At 34.6% G+C, this 12,235-nt stretch overlaps 2 protein-coding genes across 2 annotated transcripts; both read right to left on the bottom strand.

Annotated features, from left to right (window-relative positions):
* Positions 1–2,693: 2,693 nt before the first annotated feature.
* BNAA01G07550D lies at positions 2,694–5,489 on the bottom strand. The gene is made up of 3 exons (XM_013837236.3): positions 4,748–5,489; positions 3,816–4,186; positions 2,694–3,188 (listed from the first exon to the last, which is right to left on the bottom strand). Exons 1-3 carry the CDS (start codon positions 5,347–5,349, stop codon positions 2,887–2,889), a joined length of 1,275 nt encoding a protein of 424 aa, XP_013692690.2. The 5' UTR covers positions 5,350–5,489; the 3' UTR covers positions 2,694–2,886.
* A 1,110-nt stretch (positions 5,490–6,599) lies between these two features.
* LOC106442537 lies at positions 6,600–8,894 on the bottom strand. Its single transcript, XM_048735370.1, has 4 exons — positions 8,748–8,894; positions 8,514–8,568; positions 7,262–7,861; positions 6,600–7,105 (listed from the first exon to the last, which is right to left on the bottom strand). Exons 1-4 carry the CDS (start codon positions 8,892–8,894, stop codon positions 6,600–6,602), a joined length of 1,308 nt encoding a protein of 435 aa, XP_048591327.1.
* Between the last annotated feature and the right edge of the window lie 3,341 nt (positions 8,895–12,235).

The raw sequence follows: 12,235 nt of genomic DNA, 5'->3' as shown, positions 1-12,235 counted from the left end.
GTTGACACGACGCCCAACCATTTTTATTGGTATTCGCAAAGTATGGTCCAATAATTATGTAAGTAAAATAAACTGAGCATATTTGTTTTACATTTATTTATTTTTCTTTATATTAGTAGAAGAAAGTAAGTTTGGGTAAAATATTTGAATCCTAAATACCGAACGGAACTTGATTTGAAAGTAATAGTAATCGCAAACTAAAACTGGTTAAGTACTCAAATGGATCTAAAAGTTAAATATTCGGATAACCAGACCCTTATCCTATCCAAACTGAAATATTTTGAATACCAAAAATATCTAAACTACAATTATATAGTTAAATATAATAATTATTAAAATTTTATATCTATTATATATTTAATAATATGAAAATGTCCAAAATAACAAAATGTTCAAAAGACAGAAAAAAAAAATTTTTATCCATCTAAATAGTTAAACAGAACAATTTTTTTATGTAAATTTAAGTATTTAGTCTTACATTATTCAATTTTTGTATTTTTTTCATTATTCAAATTTTTATGTTTTATATTATCTTTATTTTTGGATTTTGAGGATTAAGCATATTTGGATTTTTGTTAAAAAAATTATTACATTTTAATCAGAACCGAACATGTAATGATTCGAACCAAATCAAACCAAATTCAAACCAAAATTAGTAAATATCCGAATCATATTTAAATTTCTAACTCTAAAACTCCGAAATCTGAAATCCAAATAGATCAACTGAATCTGAACGCATATCTGAATGTCCATCTTTTGAAAAGCTATAAGACAAATCTCTTATTACAACGTAAAATAAATAATCTAATCAATTATTTCTCTCTGCGCACGGCGCGGGTTACTACTTAGTGGCAAAGTTATTTCTCTATATCATTCTCTCCAAACAAACAATCACTATATCCATAATCCTCTCTAATTGTTGTCATGACATTGATAAAACTGTTTTGTTCGTATCTGTTCATCTGCATCTCTATGTTTGTTCTCGCAGGTAGAAATTAGTACACCTTGTGTTTTATTAAGCAAGAAGTTATAAAATCAAATAGTAATTCTTAAATTTGATGCGTCTAGATCCTTTAAGAAGAATGTTTTATAAGAAAACTATTGAGACAATTATTTTGGGTCCACAATAAAAATATGATTCAAATATATTTCTTCGGTAGAAAAATAGTTGATTAGATATACGATAATATATCACTTAACATCTATCATACATTTTATTAGAATTCTAGGTTTAGATACTTTAAAACTAATTATTTTAAAATAGCATATACGCTCGAACGCTTATGTAAATATATACACTTAAGTATACTTTTATGCTCTTTTTAAATTTTGTTTGTTTTTAGCTTTTTTGGCTTTGCCAAGTTCAAATAGAACTGATACAAGAACATTTAGTGTGACCTTAAAGCTTAACAAACCATACAGTTTTCAAGAATGCCAAGCACCTTGTATTCAGAACTACAAGGGGACTGGCATTTGTATCGGGAAAATTGGAAAAACAACAGTATTTGCAGTTGCGTTTACAGTTGCTAAGCTTATATATTAGTATGACCGAAGATCTTGACCCTTCATAGCTTCACTTTTCAGAGAAGGTTTAAAAGTGACCGATCCAAGTTTGGGCCTTGAGCTCTACGATATTGTTACGGTTAAATCACTCTTGATGCTAACCCAATTTACATAAATTTTATAAATAGTTGATTTTAATCCAATTTCGATTAGCAATGTCAGTGGATAAAAAAAACTTTTGTAAGAACTAGCCTTGTGCTAATTGATCTGACCATCCTTTTTAGTATTTTACTAGGTGTCTTGCCCGCATATGCGGGCTTAATCGTTTAACAAATATTTATTAGTTTATTTTTTATTAATTCAAAAATCATCATAATAACTTATTTTTTATGTTTTCAAAAAAATTAAATCAAACATATATATATATATGACAAAAATCTAATTAGATATATATGTTTAATTAAAAATTATTAAAGATAACATTGACTTTAACCACTGAATTTATTATAATTGTTTTATAGTTTATTTTTAAATTTTATAATTGAAAAATATGTTTTAAGATAACAACACAATATATAAGACTTATCTTATTTTTAAAAAAGTTAATATTATTAATAAAAATTCGTTTTTGGTTATATAATTAATTATATATAAAATTCATTAAGGGTATTATAGATATTAACCGCTCTAACTTTTAACGTGAGAGTTCGATTCCAAAAATTTACTTCGCAAATAATAGTATAGATCAATTAAAATTTATTAAAGATAACATTGACTTTAACCACTGAATTTATTATAATTGTTTTATAGTTTATTTTTAAATTTTATAATTAAAAAATATGTTTTAAGATAACAACACAATATATAAGAATTATCTTATTTTCCAAAAAGTTAATATTATTAATTAAAATTCGTTTTTGATTATATAATTAATTATTTAGAAAATTCATTAAGGGTATTATAGATATTAACCGCTCTAACTTTTAACGTGAGAGCTCGATTCCAAAAATTTACTTCGTAAATAATAGTATAGATAGATGTTTCTATCCGTTATGAAGACTACTTTGTTTCAGGTTAATAAAATATGATGATGTTAAAAAACGTTATACAAAAAAGAAGATAATATCTGACACAAATATTTTTAAAATAATAATAATTAAAGAATGAAATTGATGAATAATCAACACAACTGAGACACAAAATAAATAAATAAATAAATAAATATGATACAGACAACACAAAGATCGTTGTCTATACATCTTTCTTTCAATTTTGAATTTCCACATATCAAATTGATCAAGAAAATTAATAAAAACCGAAATTAAGCATCATAGATCGGTTTTTGTTAAGTCAAAGTGTATGTGTCATTGTCTTCTGGTTTCTTCATGAGAGGGAGCTTTGGTCGTCGTGACAAAGCTCCTTGCGGAGCTTACGAGAGAAGAGCTGACACGCGTCGACGCTTAGGTCAACGGCAGCTGATAGAGCGACAAACAGAGCTGCGTCTGCCATGCAAGTCACATGCTGTGCTCCCACGTGCACCACAGGCTTGCTCACTTTCCCTTCTCCTTCAACGCTGGATCCCATCACGAACCCTTTCACCGGAGATGATCTTGCCGGCGACTCTCCTTGTCCACTCACTCTTCTGTCGATAATAAACTTTCCTCCTTGCCTTGTGCTCATTGTCCCTGTCCGATTAACATATCCATTAGTATTAGATATATTAAAGACTCACAATACCGTGATATGTAGTTACCAAATCATATAGTGCATGTTAAGGGTAAATTCAGATTTTAAAACTGTTATTCAAAATATTAATACTTAATAGTATATGGACTAATTTTAGTAACTGGGACTGAACAATATTCAATATTTATATGTACATAGTAATTAAACATGTGTATCTAATATATATACTTTTAAGATAACTTTGGATAATTTTCTTTTGATTAGGAAGAGATTTTGGATCAAAACCTGTAATTTCTTTATGTGTAAAACTATATCATGTAGTATTAGTTGTCAAAAGCATTACTCTGTTATGTTAGAATTTATCGATGATGTTTTTTGGTTGAACTAGTAACACTTGGTCAACTTCAGATATTTTGAGTAATGAGTTCAAATAGTTGGATATTGCCCAAGTTTAATCTGAGTTTCTTCTTAAATATTGATATGTATGTATACAGCGACCCAAATAGATATTGGACAATCTGGGACAGATATGGGTCTTAACCTAACCTGACCCAATATAACCAACATTATTGTATTATGCGATAGAAATATATACAGTAGTACATGGTATTAAAGATTAATATTACCTTCAGCAATAGGAACGCCGGTGCTAGTACTGTTATTCGTCACGAGCTCGAACTTGTAACCCAATCCATCGACGGCTCCTCTCTCACGCCATGCCTCCAGCCGTCCCCAAGGTTTCCAGCTGCTGACACAAGTCCCATGTGGCCGTAAGATGAGCCACGCGCCTGGGTTGGATCTAGAGACACGGTCTGATCCTGGAGACGCCACGAAAGGAGTGATCATCGAAGCAGCTGCTACAGGAGATCCAGACAAATCATGGATCGTTATCATCCAACCTTTTCTCTCCCTCGCTTGTTTCTTCTCCCATTGGTCACCTGACAATGTTCTTGTGATCCATCCTCTACTACTGTACGTGAATCCCGACGGTAAAGACCTGAAAAATTAAAGACATGAAGTGAGTTGGGCAATTTTCTCATCCAACTTTTTTCTAAAATTCACCTGTTAACTCTAAACTTTAAGTCTAAATTAGTTAATTACAAAGTAAAAATACATATTTTTAGCTTTTAATAAAACATATTTTGGTCATTTTCTTCATTGAAGTATATCTTTGTGACAAAAACTTAAAAATAAACACTCTTGAAAATTTCTCAAGCATGAGTTTGATATATTTTTTTTATTTGACAACAGTTTGATATTCGTTCGGTTTCATAAAGAATGTCACTTTGACATTTTTCACACATATTAAAAAATTAATTAAAATGTATTTAAGTTTTTATTAATTGAAGATATTCAACCAATAGTATTTAAGATAAATTCAATTATTTATAAAACCAATCTATTTGTAATTAATATTAAACTGAAAGTTGGAGTATTGAAATTCTAAATGACATTTTTTTTTGTAACGGAAAAAAAAAGGTAAAGTGACACTTTTTAGAAACATATTCTAGGGAGTATATTCGAGCATTGATTAGTTACTTAAGTGAAAGATTATTACCTAGATCTTCCGTTACGGTCGGAACTGAATTTGCAGCTGAAGACAGGCTGTTTAATATTCCCTTGAATCTGGTAAACCACGGGACTACATTCCGGTTCACCTCCAAACTGAAACACAAACCGAGGATCCGGTTCAGCACGGACCAATAAATGTAACCGAGCTGACGGTTTGTCTCCATCTCCACCTAGTTTTTTCCAGCCGTTATGGAACGCGACGGTTCTTGAAAGTGCGGCCGCGAGATCCACAGCTACTTCAACTCTCCCAAGAAGCTTCCCCGAGGCGACGCCGCAAGTGTGTCCCGTACGGCCGGCGTAGACAGAGACTCGGAGTGAGATCTTCTTGCCGGAGACTCTTCGGATCGCGTCGGCGTCTAGGTGGAATCCCGGAGCCGAAGTTGAGGAGTCCGGCGGAGAGGAAGCGTCGGAGATGGAGGAGAGAGGGAGAAGCGCTCTCTGCGAAGGGAAATGTTTGATCCGGAGTTTGCAGTAACAAGGCGTCGCGGAGGGATGTACTTCGCCGCCGACTTGCTTGTTGGTCGCTGTCTCAGGTAGTCTGAGAGCAAGAGAATCTATTGTGAGTCGTACAAAGGGACATGGATCCATCACATAAGAATCCTTCTAGCTTCTTCTTCTTGGTTCGAGTTTGAAAATGATTTTTGGTAATTTAAAGAAGAACGAATAGTTGATTATTCATGAGGTGAGGGTGGAAAAAAAATGTGTCGTCGTCGGTCGTCTTCTTGCTGGTTCTCGTTTATGTAGCAACATGAGAATAGTGGGGCCAATAAGTTATCTATTAATAAATTTATAACTATATCAATAATTACACTTAATTTTCATTGGTCAAATTTTTTATTTATGAATACGGCGGTACAATAAAACAAATAATGTTTTTTCATTATTTGGTAAATTTGTTTAGGTTTGTTTATTTTGTTGTTGAAGCACAAATGAATCATGATTCATGAATCTTGCATACATTTAATAAAATTTTAAATAAAATAAAAATTAAGACCTTGTTGCATGTTTAAATTTCGATTAATCATTGCGAGAAAGACAATCACAATTATTACTTAAAATTAATTATATTTTTAATGAAAATAATTAGAATGATAGAAAACCCTACTTCTGTTTGGTTAGGAAAATAATGATATAAAGATTACATAAAATACTAAAAATGTAGGGTAACCGTAGAAAATATCCACTTTTGTGCAGATAAAAATAGTTTATCATAATATTATGAAAACACAAAATATGAATATATTTATTTATTTGAAAAAATAGTAATAAATGATGGACGAATCGAAACAGAGCAAGCGATGAGTTTGCATGGAGGGGTTCACATGGGCCCATTTCCAGCTGTATTGAGTTGTTCGTGGGTGGCGTGAAGGTAATTTGGGCTAACTATTGGGCCACTGATGAAATAAGTAAGCGTATAAAATTAATCCGTCACCGTAACGCCGTCAGGATCGTCGGCGGGAGAGACGGAGGAGCGACGTGGCACTCGCTGGCTAATTTTGTCGTCTTCCCCCGATTTGTTCGGCGCTTTAGAGCATGTACATCAATGAACCCCCCTTTGGGGTTCATTGGATTTTTTAATATATTTAATGGTGGGGTCAGTGAACAGTGTTGAACTCTCTCATATATGGTTATGCATCAATGAACCTCAAGTTCGGGTTCATACGAATAAAATAATATATTTTTGGGAAAAAAACAAATTTTGAAAAAAATTAAAAATTTGTTTTTTTTAAAGAAGTTGTAATTCAATACATTGAGAATTCATAAACTTAGTAAATATTTTTAATTATTTCTTTAAAGGTTTTATTCAATACATTGGAAATTCAAGAACATACAAAAGATTAGTCACTACGATCATCAAATTTTGTCCATACATTTTCAACTAAATCAGCTTTGAGACGCTCATGAATTTGTGAATCCCGAAGCTGATTGCGAATGTTAAGCATATCAACATTCACACTTTCTCTCCTTGTCACCTTCGAACTTCGGCTAGATTCTCCTGACTCGAACTCAGATGTATTAGCTAGAATGTATCCTTGTCTTTCATCCTCTACTATCATATTGTGCAATATGACACAGGCTCTCATTACCTTTCCTATCTTTTCTTTGTCCCATTTAAGAGCAGGGTTTTTAACAATTGCAAACCTCGATTGCAAGACTCCAAATGCCCGTTCCACATCTTTTCTGGTCGATTCTTGATGTTTTGCAAAAGCCACTGCTTTAGGACCTTGAGGAAGCGGGATGGATTGGATAAATGTTGCCCAATTAGGATAAATCCCGTCGGTAAGATAGTAGGGCATACGATAAGTGTGATTGTTCACCTTGAACTTCACTTTAGGAGCTCGACCTTGTAAAATTTCATCAAAAACCGGTGACCGATCAAGAACATTGATATCGTTGAGTGTACCTGGTAATCCGAAAAATGAGTGTCATATCCAAAGATCTTGTGATGCCACGGCTTCTAGGACAATTGTCGGTTTTCCCGAACCACGTGTGAACTGACCTTTCCAAGCCGTTGGGCAGTTTTTCCACTCCCAATGCATACAATCGATGCTGCCTATCATTCCCGGAAACCCCTGTGCCTCTCCAGAATCAAGTAGTCTTTGAAGATCTTCAGGTGTTGGTTTTCTTTGATACTCATCTCCAAACACTTTTATTATCGCTTCCGCGAAATTCTCCAAACATAAAATTGCAGTACTTGCCCCAAGTCGGAGATACTCGTCATTCGCATCTCCGGCACGACCGTAAGCCAACATTCTCATAGCTGAAGTGCATTTTTGAAGTGTAGATAGGCCGTTCCTTCCATGACCATTTCTCCGTTGTTGAAAGTATGGAACTTCATTACCTAGACGTTCGACAATGCGAAGGAACAATGACTTGTTCATTCGAAAACGTCGCCTAAACAAGTCGTGTGTGTATGTAGGATTTTCACTGAAATAGTCCTGCCAAAGTTGAATGTGTCCTACTTCCCGATCTCTTTCGATATATACTCGTGTCTTCGGCTGTTTGGTCAGAGCAGACTCGATGTAATCATCAATTTGTTGGTCGACCATTTCTTCAAATACTTCATATACTTCATCATCTGAGTTGCTTGACATTGTTCCTGTTTTTTGAATAGTTTTAAAAATTATTGAATAGTTTTAACTTTGAAGAATTATTAATATCCAAACTGTGAAATGAATAAATCGATGAACTCTTTGTAATATCCAAACTATTGAATATTTTTAACTTTGAAGAATTATTAATATCCAAACTATTGCATATTTTTAACTTGAAATCTTTGAATAATCGGATGAATTTTTAATATCCAAACTATTGAATATTTTAAGCTTTGAATAATTATTACAGGTATGTTTAACAAAAGTGTAAGTTTTTGTTTAAAACTTACGTTTGATTCTTGGTTCTTGGTGGTTGTTTGGTTGGTTCTTGTTGGTGATGTACGTAGAGGCAAAGATGTCCGACGCAGTGGTAAATGAGGGAGATAGAGAGTGGAGTTGATAAAGAGAAATGCTTTTATAAATTCTAAGGAAAAAACATTCAGATAAAGAGAAGAAGCAGAGTTTTGATTTATAAAAGCATACATCAAGAGAGCATATTTATATATGCTTGTTTGTTACATAACCCGTGACATGAAAAAGCATTGTAGAAACAAAGTACAACCCGTGAAACAAAGCAACATCAGTGTAGAAACCAACAAAATACTACACTGCATCCGATAGACATAAAGCATCCGAGAGACAGAAACAGACACCAACCCGTGAGACAGCAACAGACACCAACCCGTGATCTTGCAACTCCTGACAAAGCAACCTGCACAACAATAACGTGACAACATAAGTTAATGACTACACCTATTGAGGCAAATAAATAATGAAAACACAGAGATTAGATCAAGCAAGTTAACCAAATCAATCAAGGAGTTCAGATATGAGTTTCTGTTTGAGGGTTATTTCGTTAGGGGTTAGATCAGTCTCAATCTTGGCTAGTACAAGTTGTAGGATTTTGTGCTGGGAGATCTTTTTTCTCTCAGCCAGGATGGTCTTTATTTGATCGAATGCAGCTTCTTTCCCGTGCCTCTTGCGTTTGGCTGCTTTAGCAGCCTTAACACCAGCTGGTCTAACCTCTTCCTCAGCCATTACCTGTTCAGCTTCCTTCGTTTTCTCCTTCCCGCCATCTCTTGACTTCAAAACTGACTTCCACTTCTGATCATGTCTCAGTTCCCTCCAACAGTGTTCCATGGTGAATTTCGCTTGGTAATCATTGAAGAAAATCTCATGGGCAGCCTTCATCACATCATCATCATTTTGACCACTTGATTGGTGCTTCAAAGCCGCGTCGTAGCTTCCTACAAACTTGCACACTTGCTCGTTGACCCTTCCCCACCTCTGCTTACACTGACCCCACTCTCTTGGAGCGCTGCCAGTGAGCAGAGGGCTAGAATTCACGTACGCCTCTATTCTCCTCCAAAAGGAGGTGATCTTCTGCTCATTACTGACAATAGGGTCCTTGCTCGTGTTCAGCCAACCACTGATGAGCACAAGGTCCTCTTTAGTTGTCCACTTCCTCTTAGAAGCCGGTTTCACTAACCCAGGAGAGTAAGCTACTGCTTCTGGAGGGTCGCAGTCAGGGAATGGACTGCTCTGCGAAGCTAGTAGGGAAATGAAACCGGAAGTTTGTGTGGAAAAGGGTTCCATGGTTTTGGTTTATGTTTTAGTTATGGTTTAGGTATATTTTTAAAGATAATGGGGTTTTGGTTCTCTATTTAAGCTTGTTTTCACGCAGGTACATCAGCGATATTAAATTCAACCAGCCAAGCATTGAATATAAAACCTAATAGAGAACAACTACTCCACACAGATAACTAAATACACATCAAATCAACAACTTAATACTATCACCTACTTAAACACAGATTTAATTTCACTCTACTTTTCTGAGCAAGGCTAGTCTTACTAATAAATACTTCTAGTACAGTTTAGTTTGCTTCCTAAATAATACTTCTAGTTCTAGTTCTAGTTATCAAGCCTAGTCTTACTAATAAATACTTCTAGTTCTAGTTATCAATTCTTCTAGTTCTAGTTATCAATTCACGCAAACACATTACAGTCTACATCACAGCTAGAGATGGGTTAGAACATTTACCTCTCTATTTCAGTCGAAGCACATCTTCTCTAGGGTACCGACCTGGACTGTGAGGCTTCGAACCTGTTCCTGGACATGGAAACAACAAGAACACAGTGTTACTCATTAATATTAATAGAGGACATACATATTAAGACAGAAATAAAGCAAGCTCCAGGCTCTCAATCTGGTAACAGAAATAAAGCAAGCTCCAGGCTCTCAATATGGTATTTACCTCCAGGCTCTCAATCTGGTAATTGAGACTCGGCACCCCCTTGATAACCTCCTCAGCCTCTTCCAGACGCTTCCTCAGCCTTTCCATCTCCTCCTGGACACCAACCACCCAAGGATGACTATAGTGCAACCCATTATCCTTGTTGACAACAGAAAACAAAATATTAGAGACAGTTCGAGTTTCATAAATTTTTAAGACAGAGATTAAGGAAAATATACTAACTTCATAGTTTATGCACGTGAAGAACCTCTTTCCAGGATGACTGTCGTAGTCTTCCTTCCCCCGTACCTCGTCAATGATTCTCCCACCGCAAGCACACCGTATTGGAATACCGTACTGTGAATCCTCCACGAAGCCTAACATGTCACAGTACTCCTTTTGTTGTTTTGAATGTTTACGTTCTTCTGAGGGATCCATCTGCATAACAAAACGAATTGATTAGAACAAACTAATGAAAAATTCTTATAACCCAAACAGATATCTTGACTCTATTAGAACAAACGAATCCTAACAAAGAAACCCCCTTTTCAAATTCATATCGGCTCTATTAAACCCTAAAAAAACCCAACTTTATGCAGGCCGACTCTATTAAACAAATAAACCCTCTAATCGATTTCAGCTAATAGAATTCTCTCAGACTCGATTTAGACTCGATTTAGAACCCTAACCAACAAACCCCTAATCGATTTCTCTTCCAGACTCTATTGGAGGAGAAACCCCCAATTCGAATTCGTATCGACGCTTTTCAACCCTAACAAAAAAATAGACTGAGAAGAGAGAGGATTACAAAGGCCGGTGAAGTCGATCAGAACACTCTCCCTCGTCGATTTGATGGAAAAACGACCTCTCGATCGTAGTCGCTACAAAAATCGCCTCTGACCTAGAAAACCCTAGCTTTTGGAAGAGAAGAGGAAATGAGGAGAAACACGCGAGGCCTTCATTTTCCGCGTCGACATCTGAAAAAGGTCAAGCCAATACCGTCGCGACACGTGTAGTGAACTCGCTTCACACGGGATCACTCCAGCGGCCCGGTTCACTTAAAATAACCCATTTCTCATTTTCTTTTTGGATTAAAATTCTGTGAAACCCAGCCCATGAACCTCTTATAATCTCTTGATGTACATGGTCTTAGATCCTTCTGTTTGTTGACGGCGCCTTAGTTTAGTTGGTGGCGTTTGACTGACTTAAATCATATTGTTACTTTGCTAAAATAATCTCTTGTTATTATTTGTTTAAGTCCTGACGACAATAATAAATATTATTTTTTTACGGCAAACATATTTTATTTATTCGAGTCAATTAACTCGTTGCTTGTTTATGTACTGAATATCCAAATCAGAAACCACATGGAGAATATTTGAAATTTCTACCAAACTTAAATTAATTTCATGAGTAGCTAGATAACAATATATATATATATGGCTATATATATTTACATCAGACATATAGACGCAAAGGAGCCCACGTCCTGCATGAAGATTACACTATTGAGACCGACCTTGGAAAGTGATGGCTTACTGTCTAAGCAAAACAAATTAAAAAAATGGATTGGATTTAATACCACCTAAAAATAAGAAAATGAAACATCAAGACACAATTGCATCGAGTGTTACACTCATCATCGTTTTCAAGTCTATACGCATATGTATCTTATTACCAACTAGTATTTTGATTTGAGAAAATAGTTCGATTTGACTATTTATCTTCTTGATTCAAGACTTTCGTCACGCAATAGTTAAACTGTTGTGAGATCGTCGTATCCATTTATCAAAAATAGTTTGATTTGAGTATTTATGTAAAATTATATCATCCTATCATTTCTTATGGTCGTTTTAATGAGGTATTTATCTTTATTTTGACAAAATATAAATGAATATTTAAAAAAAATTAACGGTAATGTAACCAAGAAAAATATCTGGAAAGTTGCTATGATATATCTTATTCTGTCAAGTACTGATGATACACATCTATTTCAGGTCGAAAGCAAGCTCCGTTAATAAAAATTATCGGATAGTTACATACCACTATACCAATATACTGTATAGCTGTTTAAAACGATATCATGAATTAATAACCATAATAATTCTAATCATATATAGCATGCAAAACTCATTCATATCA

Source organism: Brassica napus, chromosome A1 (assembly GCF_020379485.1).
Source record: "Brassica napus cultivar Da-Ae chromosome A1, Da-Ae, whole genome shotgun sequence".
Taxonomy (NCBI): Eukaryota; Viridiplantae; Streptophyta; class Magnoliopsida; order Brassicales; family Brassicaceae; genus Brassica; species Brassica napus.
The sequence above is the reverse complement of the archived record's forward strand: the minus strand, read 5'-3'. Positions and strand labels throughout refer to the sequence as shown.

Coding starts and splice junctions, on each gene's coding strand:
- BNAA01G07550D (XM_013837236.3), bottom strand. CDS start 5,349: ATGGATCCATGTCCCTTTGTACGACTCACAATAGATTCTCTTGCTCTC. Junction 4,187..4,747: donor GACCGTAACGGAAGATCTAG/GTAATAATCTTT, acceptor TTAATTTTTCAG/GTCTTTACCGTCGGGATTCA. Junction 3,189..3,815: donor CGGCGTTCCTATTGCTGAAG/GTAATATTAATC, acceptor TTAATCGGACAG/GGACAATGAGCACAAGGCAA.
- LOC106442537 (XM_048735370.1), bottom strand. CDS start 8,894: ATGGCTGAGGAAGAGGTTAGACCAGCTGGTGTTAAGGCTGCTAAAGCA. Junction 8,569..8,747: donor AGCACAAAATCCTACAACTT/GTACTAGCCAAG, acceptor ATTGTTGTGCAG/GTTGCTTTGTCAGGAGTTGC. Junction 7,862..8,513: donor TGTCTGTTGCTGTCTCACGG/GTTGGTGTCTGT, acceptor TTCAAAAAACAG/GAACAATGTCAAGCAACTCA.